General features: G+C 45.5%; 1 protein-coding gene across 2 annotated transcripts in view; it reads right to left on the bottom strand.

Moving 5' to 3' along the window:
• Positions 1–5960: 5960 nt before the first annotated feature.
• Positions 5961–15824, bottom strand: part of Ppme1 (protein phosphatase methylesterase 1) — a 47999-nt gene continuing 38135 nt past the window's right edge. Inside the window, exons 9-14 of one of the 2 annotated variants that reach the window (XM_048435025.3) lie at positions 14276–14399; positions 11782–11911; positions 10545–10589; positions 8487–8551; positions 7893–7960; positions 5961–7131 (exon numbers count right to left, since the gene is read on the bottom strand). In XM_048435025.3, coding sequence (XP_048290982.1) covers positions 7113–7131; positions 7893–7960; positions 8487–8551; positions 10545–10589; positions 11782–11911; positions 14276–14399 — 451 coding nt within the window. In that variant the 3' untranslated portion in view covers positions 5961–7112. The remainder of the gene's footprint in view (positions 7132–7892; positions 7961–8486; positions 8552–10544; positions 10590–11781; positions 11912–14275; positions 14400–15824) is intronic. The other variant, XM_085682883.2, reaches the window with a different exon arrangement.

Here is a 15824-nt window from a genome sequence, read left to right as displayed (position 1 = left end):
TGCATGCATGTCTGCGGGCCAGAAGACGGCACCAGATCTCATTACAGATGGTTGTGAGCCACCATGTGGTTGCTGGGAATTTAACTCAAGATCTCTGGAAGAGCAGCCAGTGCTCTTAATCACTGAGCCATCTCTCCAGCCTGAGGGTTCACATCTTAAGGTTCATCCATGAGGCAGAGAGAGAAACTTGGAATGGCACAAGTCTTTTAAAATCTCAAGTTGGCCCCTCAGTGATACACCTCCTTCAAAAAGGTTATGTCTCCTAATCCTTCCCAAACAATTCCATCAACTGGAATTATGTCTTCAAACATGAATACATTCTCATTCAAACTACCACAAGATTACCCATTCATCCCTGCCCGTCTGGTGTGACTTAGGGCAGCCAGGTGTACACTGGGCTGGGAGCTACAGCCTGATTCAGACATGCTGCTGTAGAGCCTTGAGCAAATCACTTCTGGGTCAGAGCTGCCTTCTCACCTACAGGAGTTACTGTCAACCCACCTGCCTTCCTGTCCTCAGAGGCACAGGGTCTCCCAGGTTGTAAGTAATATCTGTTATCTTACGCTTAGGCTTCTCAGAACATCAGGAAAACCCTGCTTCACCCTCAGTTAATGGCTCAGGTCTCCCACCAGCTAAAAAGCTAGCCTCAGGCTCTGAGGGTCTGCCTGGCTACAGGCTGGGGTTTTCTAGCCAATTGTGGGGAAAGTCAGCTGAAGGACTAAGGGTGCTAGACAGGATTACAGGTGGCTCCAAGACTACAAATATGTGTACATACAAGGGAGTAGGGAATGCCCTGGGTGTCCCTTGATGCCATCTTAGACTCTTAATGCCTTTTTTAAATTTAATTTTTATTTGTGTGTGTCTATATGTTAGTATGCATATATGCAATATGGATGACTGCAGAAGTCACAAAAATGGTATCAAGTTCCCTGGAGCTGGAGTTACAAACAATGTGAGCACCCTGATGTGAGTATAGGAAACTGGACCCAGGTCCTGTGCAAGAGCAACAAGTGTCCTTAACCATGGAGCCACCTCTCCAGACCCATGTCTTCCTTTCTAATGTCTTTGAGCTCTTACCTCCTAACTCCAGCTGTCAGCAGGCCTCTCAATCCAACATAATGGATTCTTTGCGAACCCACTTAGTTTGTCTCCTTCATTCCACTGCATTTGGTACATCCTTTTTAACTGCCTCTTTTTTTTTCCTTTTGAGAGTACCATATAATCACATCATTTCTTTCTTCCCTTCCCTCCTTCCAAACCCTCCTTGTTCCCTTTTAAAAATATGGCCTAGTTCACTAGTTGTTACATGATATATATGTGTCATGTATATTTTAAATATATATAACACTTATATATGTATATATGCATATATATTCTAAATATAACCTGATCAGCCTATATAATATTACTTGTGTGTTTTCAGGGCTGACCATTTGGTGTTGGATAACCAATTGGTGTGCTCCTCCCTGGGGAAGGGATTATTTCTCCCATTCTCAGCATTCCTTAGTAGCCTGTCGTTTCTTGGGTAGGGTTGCGGCCTCATGGTCATTTTCCCAATCCACTTTGGCTTGCCTATTGGTGCCGTCCTTGTTCAGCTGATGCTTAGGCAGCCATGACAGTGAGCCTTTACACGTGTAGCTCTGATGTTTCTAGGAGACACAATCTCACAATAAACTCCCTGCTCCTCTGGCTCTTACAATCATTCTGCCCTTTCTTCTGCAATGTTCCCTGAACCCTTCTGGGCAAGAGTTCTGTTATAGATGTATCAGTTGTGACTGGGATCCACAACTCTGCATTTTGATAGGTTGTGATTTCCTGTAGTGTCTGTCTGTTGCAAAGATTAGTTTCTTTGATGATGGGTGAGAACTACTTACCTGTGGGTATCAGGACAAATATTTAGACTGTAGATGAAGATGATGATGCTGGTTTAGTGAAGTGGTAATTGGAGGTTCTCCTCCAAGATCCATGACTTTCCCAACCTTAGGTAGTTGACTCCATTTCCAGTGTGATCTTCCTCTTTGCCAAGCGAGCCAGCTCCCTAGTGCAGCTCCCCTGCCCATTTGACCTTTTCTTTCTTCATTCTACCCTCCCTCCCTCCTCCTTCATCCTCCTCTTTGTCTTTGTTTCTTTGAGACAGGTTTTCTCAGTGTTGCAACTCTGGTTGTCCTAGAACTTGCTTTGTGGACCAGGCTGGCCTTGGACTCAGAGATTTGCCTGCTGCTGCTGCTGCTGCTGCTGCCGCCGCCTCCTGAGTGCTGAGATTAAAGGCGTCCACCACCACCATCCAGCTCCATTTGACTTTCATTAGGGATAGAACAACCTTTGGTTTGACTCAAATATGTTGTTTCTTCTTGTTGAGTTGGTCTTACTTAAGTTCACTTAGAGAACTTTTAGACACCACAAAAGTATGTCTGTCATTACTGCACCCTAGGTTATGGTGCTCAACTTTGGTTGTGGTTCATAGGCATAACTAGTAAGGCTATAGGTTGCTGCCCTCCTTTGGAAACTTGTATGATGCCTTCTGGTACCATGAAGGAGAGGGGGCATTCAGAGTTCCAGCTCAGAGGTCTCTGAGCCTTAGTTCTGAAGTACATGGTGTCTTCAGCAATAGGGACTTACCTTGTACTCTGTGAGGCAAGGAAAGGCAATAGCAACAGCCTTATGTTTTGGGAATCTTTTGGATAACCCTGACCACCATTCAAAATCGGGCTTCTCATGCGTGATGTTGGGGTCTTTGGCTCTTGGTGGGAATGCTGTCAGCCCAGAAGAGTTCATTTAAATTACATATGTATATTTGCTCACAGACTTAGGTTTAGGTGTATCTGTCGTTTCTATTGCTGTGAGGAAACACCATGACCAAAGCAACTTGGGGAGGAAAGGGTTTATTTGGCTTACACTACCACATGCCTGCTCACCATCGAAGGAAGTCAGGATAAGAACACAAACAGAGCAGGAATCTGGATGCAGGAGCTCATGCAGAGGCCATGAAGGAGAACTGCTTATTGGCTTGGTCTTCACAGATGGCTCAGCCTGCTTTCTTAAAGAACTCAGAACCACAAGCCAAGGATGGTACCACCCATAGTAGGCTGGGTTCTCCCCCATTAATTACCAATTAAGAAAATACCCTACAGGCTTGTCATTTGGAGGCATTTTCTCAATTGAGTCCCCTTCTTTCAGAAAACCCCAACTGTGTCAAGATGACATAAGAGTAGCCAGCACAGATTATTAGGTTGTTCTGTTTTTTTTTTGTAAATGGTTAATAGCATTATTCCTTATGACTTTCTCAGACATCCTTCCTGTTATTTTATCCTACAGCTGCCTCTTTACTGACAGGCACACCTCTAGTCTGGGGGCTACTCACACATCTACACAGGTTACTTTTCTTCGGGGGAATAAAAGACCTAATTTTGTCTTGTGCCTGACTTCTTACATGGATGCTGGGAATCTGAAGTTTAAGTCTTCATGTTTGCATGACAAGCACTTTGCCGAGTAAGCCAGCTCCCTATTTCAGCTCCCCTGTCCATTTTCTTGAGGGATAGAACAGCCTTTGGTTTGACTCAAATATGCTGTTTTTGACCCTGCAACAATCTCTCATTCAAAGGTGCTGGAATCTCCTTGTCTATAGGCTATGCTGGGTATTTTTAATGGCTAGCACACAGTAGGTGCTCACTAGACATCAGGAGTGGACATACATTCCTTGGAACTAAAAGGCACAGATGCTCACCCTAGTTGTGGCTGTGGGCAAGCCATTACCTATCTCTAAACCTCAGTCACCTTGCCTTTAACTGGAGAGGATGCCAGCATTTGATGACCACATACAACACATCCATTCTCGACACAGTCTTTAACAAAGCTCAATCAACATTTCATTCTCAGCCTCCATCCACAAGACAACCTGGCCTCATTTCTTTGCTCATCCTCCTCTTGTTCTGAGGCTGAGGTTCCTCTGAGCAAAACAGCTGCCACTGTCAGACCAGCTGTGCTTGTTTGCAAATGATCACCACAGCTGGGCTTGTTGATTGACGTTTCCCCATGGGAAGAGGTAGGAAAACACTGGACGCTTACCTCAGTACCAGCATCCATGCTTGATGAAGATTCTCCGGTGTGGCTGCTTTGGGGCTACCCACGCTCTATAAGTTAGCCCAATAAGCTAATTAGTTCCCTTGGGAGATCTTCAGTAGAATTAAGTTTTGGTCACTGGGACTTTAGGGGGCGGGTAAATACTGCATAGTCCTACTCCCAAATAACTCCTGCTAGTAATAACTTTTTATTACGCAGGAGGCAGTATGCTACAGAAACCACTTGGGCTTGATTACTGACACTGTCACTTCTTAGCCATATAAACATTTACATGTCTCCACATCTGTAAAATGAACATAACAGTAACTGTCCTACAGGTTCTTCTGAGGATTTGATCTCAAGTAAATTTGATGATGTTCAAAATTGGTAATTGTGGCTTTGCCTGGTGAACAAAACCATAATGATCATGCTGCCCCCTGCAGGCAATAGGGCACGCAGCTCAAAGGCTATCCCAAAAGATGGGTTGCAGAAATCAGATCACATAGAATATGGGCTTTTCTCTGCAGGGGTTGCCCCTGCTTTATCTGGTCATAATCTCTAGCTTCTCCAGCATGGATGTACTTGAAAAATGCAGATAAGTTCTGACTCAACACAAGAATGGAAGAAGACAAAACCTGCCCAAACCTCCAGGAAAGACTGGCACTAGGGGCTCAGGAACCAAGGCTAAATTGTGTCAGTCCCGGAGCTGCCAGTTGATCTACTCTAATATGCATGGTCCTCCATGTCCCGTGAGGGTAGGTGTCAGTCCCAGAGCTGTCAGTTGATCTACTCTAACATGCGTGGTCCTCCACGTCCCGTGAGGGTAGGTGTCAGTCCCAGAGCTGTCGGTTGATCTACTCTAACATGCGTGGTCCTCCATGTCCTGTGAGGGTAGGTGCCAGTCCCGGAGCTGTCAGCTGATCTACTGTAACATGCATGATCCTCCATGTCCCGTGAGGGTAGGTGCCAGTCCCGGAGCTGTCAGCTGATCTACTGTAACATGCATGATCCTCCATGTCCCGTGAGGGTAGGTGCCAGTCCCAGAGCTGTCAGCTGATCTACTGTAACATGCATGGTCCTCCATGTCCCGTGAGGATAGGTGTCAGTCCCAGAGCTGTCAGCTGATCTACTGTAACATGGGTGGTCCTTCTTCATGTCCCGTGGGTATACAGCTTACTACAGTTTGCAGATGAGGAAACCAAAGCCTTTAAGGTAAGTGTGTGGAGAGTGATCCTGGGGAAGGGGCAGCAGCAGGACACCAAAAAGGGTAAGGTAGTAATTTAGGTGAGAGATGATGCCCAGGTCAGGGAATAGCTGGGATAGGAATGAGGGGCATAAAGAAGGCAGGCACAGGGCGTGACAGCAAATGGTATGAGAATAAAAGAAAGAGGCCAGAATTCTAACTGTGGTTTGGACAACTGGCACCTGCTTGTTCCTACCGCATACTGAGCTGGAACCATGTACTCAAGAGCACCTGTCAAGGAAGTTCACAATGAAGTGACTCCTTCAGGACAGATGGGAGTGCGTGTCTAGAGCTCGGGAAGTCAGGGAGGCAGACTGTGCTCTTCTCCACCTCTCCCTGAGCTGCAGGAGACAGGTTCCGTCCGCCTTCCAGGATCGGATCTGGGGAAGATTCTGACGTGCTGTGGACAAAGACAGTTTCTTGCCTCCACTTTTCCCTCTTGCCTGACAATCCTCTTCCTAGCACCCCACTATGTGTGTCCATCCCAGAGTGTCATTAGGGGTCTTCGTAGGAACACAGGTGATAATCTGCTCACAGGAGCACTGGCTGCCGACACTGACAGACTATGGAGAAAGAGACTGTTGGAGTCTGGTGGCAACTAAATCTAATAAACTGTTCCTAGCCAGATCCAAAAAATAAGGACGACTCCTCAGATGAATAAAGGTTGGGAGATATTTATTTTCTTTAAACCGGATCATAAATAACAAAGAAACAAAGTCAGTCCCAGACTCTGGACCGTGCAGCAGGACAGGGGTAGGAAGTTGTTGGGTGAAAGGTGAAGAGGGCTAAATGTCACCTACGACAGTCACAGAAAGATGGGCTTCAGGGGGCTGCCCCTCCCTGCCCGTGGAAATGGCGTGCCTGGGCAGCAGGGGGAGGCCGCAGTGCTATGATGAGGGCAGACTGGAGATGCTAGTCCATGACGTTTCTACATAGTAACATGGAAACCACAAGTGGAGCGAGAAGCTGAGGGTCTAGAAGAGGCAGCGGCACTTGGCACACCTTCAGGAACCAACTATGAAAATGGTTAAATTCGATCATTAAAAACAATTCCACAGGATTTAGCCTGTGGTTTTGTGCGTGGGCTGTGTTTCACCTGGGCTCCTCTGTGGCAGATGAGGGCTCGTGAGACCCTTGGAGCAGCTGGCCTCAGCCCAGGGCAGGTGCCCAGGCATGTGGGAGTGGGACGGTAGGCTCACCCGGATGGGAAGCCATGTGCTTGGACTGGCTGGACCTGGCTTACAGGCAGGTCTCTTGGGATGCTTCCTATCTATTACCTCTCCCTGAACTAAGGCTGGAACCTTGGTCACTCTGGCTCTTCCAGACTTGGAACAGTTAAGACTGGGATAAAGGTACCTGACTGGTGTTTTATTTGAAAGGGAAAAATAAGGGCCAGTGTGTGCATTGCCCATTCCATGAGGTAGGGCAGGACCATGCCAAGAACATCCTCAAGGAATGGAGATCCCTGAGCCTGGGGAGACATATGAACCCAGGTACATTGCCGGATACCAGGAACAGGGGCCCCAGGAACAGCTCTGGTGGCTTACCCTAGGCAAGGCAGGGAGCACAGGGGAGGGGAAGAGCTGGGAACCCCAGACTACACAGGCCACTGTTGGACAAGGGCCCTGGAAAACAATGCTTTTGACAGGTATACAGAAAGGGTTTGTACATCTTGGGATGCCCCTCTACAGGGAGCCAGTGTCACATGGCTGGGTGGGATGGTGAGGAGGAGACAGCGGCATCACAGTGGCCTCTGGTGCGATGTATTTACAACAGAGCTCAAGGTAGAGAGGGGGTGGACATCAGGTCACTAACAGCCAGGAAACACACTGTCAGGGATAGAAAGGGGTAAATGTTACAAACCATTACAAGCTTTTTCCCAGCTTACCCCTTTCTCCAGGGAATCCTCCCCTCCCCGGTGACCAACAAAGCTCCTGCAGGCATGACCCATCTCTTCACAGCCCCATGTGGAGCTAGACAGGGGTGCTGCCCTCAATGGATGGTTCATTTGATCAAGACACCAAAGGTCAGGAGCCCCCAAACACTTTGAGAAATTAAGTCTTCACATTGATTCATAGGGTCCATGGATGACTTGCTCACTCTCCCTCTAGACAAGCCATTGTTTCACTTCTGTCTCCCTTGACATAGGGATCCATCTGGAAGCATTTATAGTTGGCAGAATTATGTTTAGGATGTGTTCCTGGAAGATAGTGGGCAGAGGCCAGGGTGCGGCTATGCTGCATTGGACACCCCCTGACCCAAACAAAGAATCACTTCCTCTAAATGCCAGTGGTGCAGGATTTAAATTCCCAATCTAGACTTCTACACAACCTCCATGGCCTGCCCAGCTCTACTCAGCAGGAGGCAGAACACAGACATTTCTGGCAAAGGTGGATTACACTGCAGGAAATGAGGCATGACTCCAACACAGCTCAGCAAGACCACTGGACCCACATACAACCAAGAAAAACACAGACCACTTCGGTAATGCAGACCAGACAGGGCTAAGGCAGTGATATTCATAATCCCCAAGATTCTCAAGTTTTGAGGTGGGCCATCCAGCTAGACTCACATGCCTTTATGTACTCACCACTGGAATCCTCCGATGGGCTCTGCAAACCTGTGCCGGATCAGGAAAGTGGCAACAGCTTCAGCTACCTGGAAAAGAAGAGGCATTCTAGGCCCCGTGGAGGGCAGTGCTGGGCCTAGTGCTGCAAGTGCTGGGGCTTCTGCTGAAGGTTTGGCCACTGCTGTCCTTGGAAGTACTTACTACTGTCTAGGCAGGTTAAGAGCAAAGGACCTGGACCAGGGGACTCCTTACAAGGGCTCCAGAGAAGTGAAAGGGAACAAGAATCTTTTACTCCCAGAAGACTTACAAACACTATTTTCCCACAGGAGGAGCCCCGATTAATCTCTGACTATAACTGGAATTTAGGGTGCAGTGCCTGCTCAAATCACCCTTGTCTGGCTTTAACAAAGAAGCAGATCTTAGCCACAGGCCCTGGGATAAAAGAGGGTGCCAGTGGCTCCTCAGCCCAGACATACAAAGCCAAGACCACAGGTGCTCACCAGGCGGGACTTGGGGAGCTGACAGACAAACCCTGAGACACAGGTTTATCCTACTTTCTGTGAAATCCCACATTCCCTCCAGTTGTCCTCCCAAGTCATTGGGCACCAGACACACCTTGTCAGGGGCATCCTCATGGACTGCATGGCCACACTGCGGTAAGACCTGCATCTGGAACTTCCCTGGAGAGGAGACAAACGGGGAACCTCAGGGATAGAAAGCCCTCCCCAAATCACCCCTATGCCTCCTAGGTCACTGGGCATCCCAGGAAGACCTTCCCTCAGGACACTCTGGACACAGCTACCAAGTCTGTTGAGTGTAACTGTACCCTTGTTCAGGATCCCTTCACGTTTCACCCTTTCCTTCTGTACCTACTTGGTACAGAAAACTCAGTTCCTGTGCTCACAGCAGTCAGTCTAGTTGGAGAGTAAAACACAGCACTAATGCAGATGTAGTTCCAAGGGTGAGGTGTGCACAGAGGCTGTGCAATGTGGTAAAGGTACCCAGACAGCTTTCTGCACAGAAAGAATGAACCAACCCGAAGAGAAGGCTTGAAATGACAGTTAGCCATGGAAATAAAGAAGCTTGGCATGGTGCTGATTTGAGTGGCTGGCAGTGAGGCTGGGCTGGAAAACCTGGGGTCATTTGGAACTCTGTAAGCTATGTTAAGAATATTGAAATGGGGGCTGGAGAGATGTCTCAGTGGTTAAGAGCATTGTCTGCTCTTCCAAAGGTCCTGAGTTCAATTTCCCGCAACTACATGGTGGCTCACAGCCATCTGTAATGAGGTTTGGTGCCCTCTTCTGGTTTGCAGACAGACAACTGTATACATAATAAGTAAATAAAATAAATATATAAAAGAATATTGAAATGGATTATTGCAAAAGACAGCAGATGAGTATTAAACAGTGTGCTAGACAATGTAAGATGTGCTTTCTCACTCTTTGCCGTACAGTACACTGCAAACTCACAACTTACAGTAATTTGGCGGGGGGGAGGGGTAATTCGGGATTGAAAAGTAGGGCTCCAACCTACTTAAACTCTACTACTGAGTTACACTCCAAACTCTAATGTGACAAGTATTAAGAGTGATCAGCAGTTGGGCATGTAGCTTTCCTGGGTGTGCTGGTCCAAGGTTTGGTGTCCAGCACTGACAGTCAACAAAGGAGTGACTAGAGCTGAGCTGGGCTGGGCTACAGCATGAGGGGCAGGTGCTTTCCTGGCACAAAAGACTCTAGTTCAATGCTAAATACAGGGCCAGGTGGGGAGCTGACTAAATCTGTGAGTCCAGTATTTCCATTTTCAACGTAAGTTGGAGATGTCTTTGTGGCTCTCATGCAAGCCACACAGTAGTTTATGTTTTCAGCGTACCAATCTATCCACTGTTGAAGATGATTCTACAGTCACACAGAGAAAGGAAGTGAGCTATGATTAGGGCAATATCTCGTCCAAGGCTGTGTAATTAGTGCAGGAACTAGGCCACACCATTAAGTCTATTAACGGTCTGCCTCTTGCAGGAGGCTGCGGCTCCTTCAGATCTATTATATTATTAATGCACATGATTCTAACATAGAGGAAACAAATGGGCCCTGCTGCATCCCTGCTGTAGTCTTCACGTCTGGGCTCACGTGTGGGGCTCAGACCCACTATACTGTGTAATCTCTTTACAGCTGGCGTCAACACTCTCAGTTTACACATTTAAGAGCATTCCAGCTCAAACAGCTTACTAGGTGAGCAGTGTTTAACTCCTACCCCCACCCTACTCCCTACTCACCATCATGTCTTCTAACTGACTTTATGCCACTTGATACCTATACTGTTTCTCTTTTCTGAAAACTCTGAACATAAGAAAACACCGGGAAATTATGTCTGTTCACAATGTTAGGTGCCTGTTTAATAGTAATTCCCAGGGCATCACCTCATTTGATTTCTTTCATCCTGGAAACACTGCTTGAGTAATGACTCTCATTTTTAGTTGGTGGCGGGGAGATAATAACTCTTTAGAAAAGGGAAGATGTTGCCCACAATCACCCAGCGGTGGCGGTTCAATGGAGGTGACTCTAATGCTGACTCTCCCTACTGGACCTCACTATCTCAGAACACCAATTTTCATATGACTGCCCGTTTCCCCGCCCTCAGAAAAGTATCCACAGGCACAAATTCTGGATGACTTACCCTGCATCTGGCCTATGGTCAGATCTTTATCCAATCTATCAACACCTGGAACAAAACAGGAGAACCTGTGAGTAACTCCCTAGAAAATGCCTTGGAAACAGGTTTTACTGAGCTCTGAGTAAAACTACCTCAGAGTTATACATATCACTGCACCCTCAATCCAGATGCACACGGTCCTGATTCCCCATCGTGCCCTCAGTCGAGATGCACAGGGTCCTGATTCCCACTGCAACCTCAATCCAGATTCACACAGTCCTGGTTGCCCACTGCACCTTCAATCCTGATTCCCATGGGCACATTCTTACCAGATGAGATTTTTTGGTTTCCAATTTCTGGGTAATTATGGTTTTGTTGTTGGTGGTTTTTTTTTTGTGATTTACTTACTTTATTTCTGTATATGAGTATTTTGCCTGCATGTATATATGTGTACCACATATGTGCCTGGCACCTGTAGAGGTCAGAAAAGGGTGTTGGATACCCTAGAATTGGAGTTGCAAATGGTTGTGAGCCACTATGTAGGTTGTGTGAACCAAATTCGGGTTCTCTCCAAGAATAACAAATATTTTTAACCCCAACCCCAATCACGCTCATTTAAAGATGTTTATATGACAACAAGATTTTACTGTCTCAGTTCTCACAGTACTCAGAGTGTTTTTACAGCACTGTCTGTAGCTCCAGGAGTTGGGCTCTCCAGGCACAAAGGCTAGGCCAATGTCTTGCACCACTGGAGAGCTTTCATGCCCCGTTAGGTTTAGGCCTGAATATGGGGAAGCTGGGGAACAAGGATGGCTCTCCACTTTAAAAGTTGTTAATATTAATATTTGTTAATATTAATAGTTCTTATGAGCTCACATCTAGACGGCAGTACTCACACATCTATGGTCTGAAACTGTCCCCACCATTCATGATGAAGCCCCAGTCCCTAGTGTATTTGAAGATGGGGTCTACAAAAAGGCAAAATGAGGTTGTAAGGGTGGGGGTCTCTGAGACAATAAGATTAGTGTCCTTGCAAAAGACACCAGGAAAGCTGCCTTGTCTTCTCTTAGACCTATGAAAGCACAGAGGGAAGGTCTGTGAACAGGAAGAGAGTTCGGAGAACTTAGCCCGACTGTACTCTGATCTTATACTTTCAGCCCCCAGACTCTGAGAAAACAGGTTTCCGTTCTTTAAGCCATCCGATCTATAGTATTTGATTATTTCAGCGCACGCACACACACACACACACACACACACTTACCAGCCAAAAGCAGCAGTTTAGGAATAGGACAACTAAGAAAGAGATTGGATAAGCCCCGGAACCAGCCATCCCAGTACTTTTCTGTTTTTGCCAGTTCAATTCTCCAGGTGTATGGATGGTCCTTCTTGGTCTGCAGGAATAAAGGCAATGTGAGGGTGAGGACAAGCCCCACGGTGCAGGGCAGAAAGCAGCCTGTGGGAAGGAAGGAGGAGCTAGCACTTATCAAGAACCCACAAGTCCAAAGCTGAGGGTACACTTAACCTTTATACAGTGATGTAGGCTGTTGTAACCTCTACTTTCGGACAGTCTTAGATTTTCTTTTTTACTGTTTGTTTTCTTCGGCTCACATGAGTCTCCGGTCTCAACCTCCCAACTGGCTGGTATTCCAGACACAGTCCAATATACCCAACAACTTCTATTACTTTAGGTAAATTTAGGAAATTTTCTTAAGATCACAAAAGCAGTTAATTATTGATCCAAGACAGAACTTTCTTTTTTTTTTTAAAATATTTATTTATTTATTTATTTATTATGTATACAATATTCTGTCTACATGCATGCCTAAAGAGGGCACCAGGCCTCATTACAGATGGTTGTGAGCCACCATGTGGTTGCTGGGAATTGAACTCAGAACCTCTGGAAGAGCAGGCAGTGCTCTTAACCGCTGAGCCATCTTTCCAGCCCCCAAGACAGAACTTTCTTATACCAATGAGTAAAAAGAACATATCAACAAAAGAACATAGACAAAGACCACACTCTAGTAAAACAAAACAAAAGAAAAAAAAAAAACTAAGTGAAAGAAAAAGCAGAAACTGGCATCCAATCTAGGATCACTACCAGACAAATAGGACAGACTACAGGAAAGAACAAGCTGACGTGTGTGTGAAAAGAGTACTTTATCTCACTCCAGATTTATGACGATAACTAGTAAAGGTAATTCTAAGGCAATATGACAAATAGGAAAAATGTCAACATCTGTCTTCCCTTGACAATGGGATAGGCATACAATGTATTATCAAATATTAGTGAACTAGTAAGTGCACCCCATGCTTTCCTGTGTCATGGAAATGGGTTAGATATTGTAACTGAAATAAGTGATTAGGATGCTGCATTGAATGCGACACGAAAACCTGGATGTGGACATGAGATGACATAGCAGACTGAAGATCAGTGGGTGACTAAGATGTCCACATCACCCAAAGTGACCACAGAGTCAGTGAATTCCCTATCTGAGTTTAAATGGTATTTTGTAAAGATATTTTTAATGATCCTAAAATTGTCTAAGATTACATATGGTTCTCAATAAACAATCAACTTTGTAAAAGAGGAAGAAAACTGGAGAACTCATACTTCTTGACTTCAAAACTGTTACAAGCTGCAGTAATTAAAAGTTTGGGACTTAGGAGTATCACTCAGTGGCAGAAGTTTAACATGTGTGAGGCCTTAAGAACCATAAAACCAAGGAAGTTTGGTATCGCCACTAAAGATACACAGCGGAAACAGAGGTCCCAGAAATGAACAGTGAGATACATGGTCAAATGAACTGGCAGGGGACACACAGCCTCTTTAACAGTGCTGAGATAATTAAACACACAGTCACATAAAGGAGAATGCATACCCGGCTGGGCAATGAGCAATGAGAAGATGCCCAACAGCAACAGACAATATGTAACTATGAGCTCGGTGTGGTGGCATCTGCCTGTAGTTCTGCAGTCCAAGTGGCCCTTGAGTTGTGATTCCTCTGCCTCAGACTCTCAAGTCTAATTTAGGAGTTAAGATGCTACTATGTTGTAATATGAGAGTAAATTCTTCTTTCACCTTACAGTGTGTTGCAAGGCCCAAGGAGATGAAAACTTATTTATATATTTGTAAATTCTAAAGTAGTATAAAGCATTATTCTGACCAGTGATCTCAAGGATGGCAGGAAGATAAAAAAAAGTACCTTAAAAGCCAGGCAGTAGTGACATGAGCTGAACATAATGTTTGTGTGGGGAATGATTTCTATGTAATTAGAGGACAATGGGAGTCAGCACTGAGTGCCAGGCATCCACAACATCTTTAAATGTGGCTCAATTATAGGACTTAAAATGCACAACTCCAAGTGATCCACTGCATCATATCACTGTAAGTCCACAACACAGATGGACTGACAGACACTGGGGCCAGAAAGCTTGTTCTGGGAGATAAGCCTGAGAAGATGGTAAGAGCTGGACAGTGACAGGATATAGGCTGGAACTGAGATTCTTCCCCTTAGAGAACCCACAGGACCACCTTTACAGAAGTGAGAAGGAGCCTGGTGAGGAAGCAGTCTGATGGGAACACATAGGGTAAGTCTCGTGTTCGAACTGGAGCCCAGCCTTAGAGCGCTCCACCTCACAATCTCTCACCACAGTGTCTCTGCCCTCCGAAGTCTGTAATTTGACAAGAATAACAATGCTGTCTTCTCTGTTTCCTTTCCTCCCTCTGTCTTTCCAAGGACAAGACCTTCACTCACTTCCATGTCATCTTCCTTTTTCCTCTTGTTTACTGACTCACTTCCTTCTTCATCTTCTTCCTCCTCCTCTATGATTCCTTCTACTATGGACTTGGAGCCTTCTGGACTTGTAATTCCTTCACATCTAAATCGGAAAAAAAATACTTGATGAATGTCTTGTCAAATTATCTTATTCTTTTACCAGTAAGAACTCATAAAAAGGTAATGGTCATTTTCTGGGACATGGTGATGGAGATTTTTTTGTAACCTTCTTAGCAATTCTATGAAGTAGTCCTGAAGAATTAAGACAAACGTTATAAGTCTGTAAGGCTGAATGCAAATTCAGTCCCAGCAAACCCCAAAGCAAAGAAGCTCCTTACTTACATCAGCACAAGCTGCACCCCCAAAAAGTCCTGTGTTAATAGCTACTATATAGAAACTGGCAAATACAATGACCATTGCCAGTAGAACCCTGCACGTTTGAACATCCAATCCAAACAATTATCTTTTCTTCTTCTTAAAAATGGTATCCTAGGGGCCGAAGAGATGGTTCAGTGGTTAAGAGCACTGACTGCTCTTCCAGAGGACCTGGATTCAATTCTCAGCACCCACATAGTGGTTTACAACTGTCTGTAGTTCCATCCAGTTCTAGGGGACCTGACATCCTCACCCAGACATACATGCAGGGAAAACACCAATGCAAATAAAATAAAAATAAAATAAAAAAATGGCATTTCTATACAATAAGGCATGTCAGTATGATGTGGGATCCCCCTCTGTATGCTGTAAATACCAACGGTTAATAAAGAAACTGCTTTGAGCCTATAGCAGAGCAGGGCAGAATAGAGCTAAGCAGGGAAAACTAAACTGAATGCTGGGAGAAAGAAGGCAGAGTCAGGGAGAAGCCATGGATCCCCTGCCAGAGACAAATGCGAGCCACCAACTTGAACCTTGTCGGTAGGTCACAAACCTTGTGGTATAGTATAAAATAATGGAAATGGGTTAAATTAAGATGTAAGAGCTAGCCAATAAGAAGTTAGAGCTAATAGGTCAAGCAGTGATTTAATTAATAGTTTCTGTGTGGTTATTTCAGGAATCTGGGTGGCCGGGAAATAAAAACAGATTCTACAATAAATTGGCACACCAATGTGGCTGATTAAATCTACATAAAACTTGAGAGGGCTTGGAAAGGAATTCTAGACACTAAAAAACAAAGTTTAGCCTCATTTTTTTTTTCAGATGGGCAATGCTTGTTGGCAGCATGCTGTAACTCCTTTAAGAAAAGATTTTCCTGATTCAGCAGTAGCAAAACAAAACAAAACAAAACAAACAAACAAAAAACTTCACGTGGTTTTGAAATGGCTTCCTGGTCCGTGCTGCCAGCATGAACTCTGGATCTTTTCTGGGGTTGGATGTCTGCCACCCACTTTGGGTGCGGATGCTTATGTGCCCACCTGAGGTTGGGAGGAAAGTAGCTGAGACCATGCCCAGGGCTCAGCATCTCCACCTGGGCAGACTGCCAGATAGAGTCTGTAGTCATTCACAGGCAGGGAAGCATGGCAGATTTAGC

The sequence above is a fragment of the Myodes glareolus genome, chromosome 24 (genome assembly GCF_982192425.1).
Source record: "Myodes glareolus chromosome 24, mMyoGla1.1, whole genome shotgun sequence".
Taxonomy (NCBI): Eukaryota; Metazoa; Chordata; class Mammalia; order Rodentia; family Cricetidae; genus Myodes; species Myodes glareolus.
This window is presented reverse-complemented; position numbering and strand designations above follow the sequence as displayed.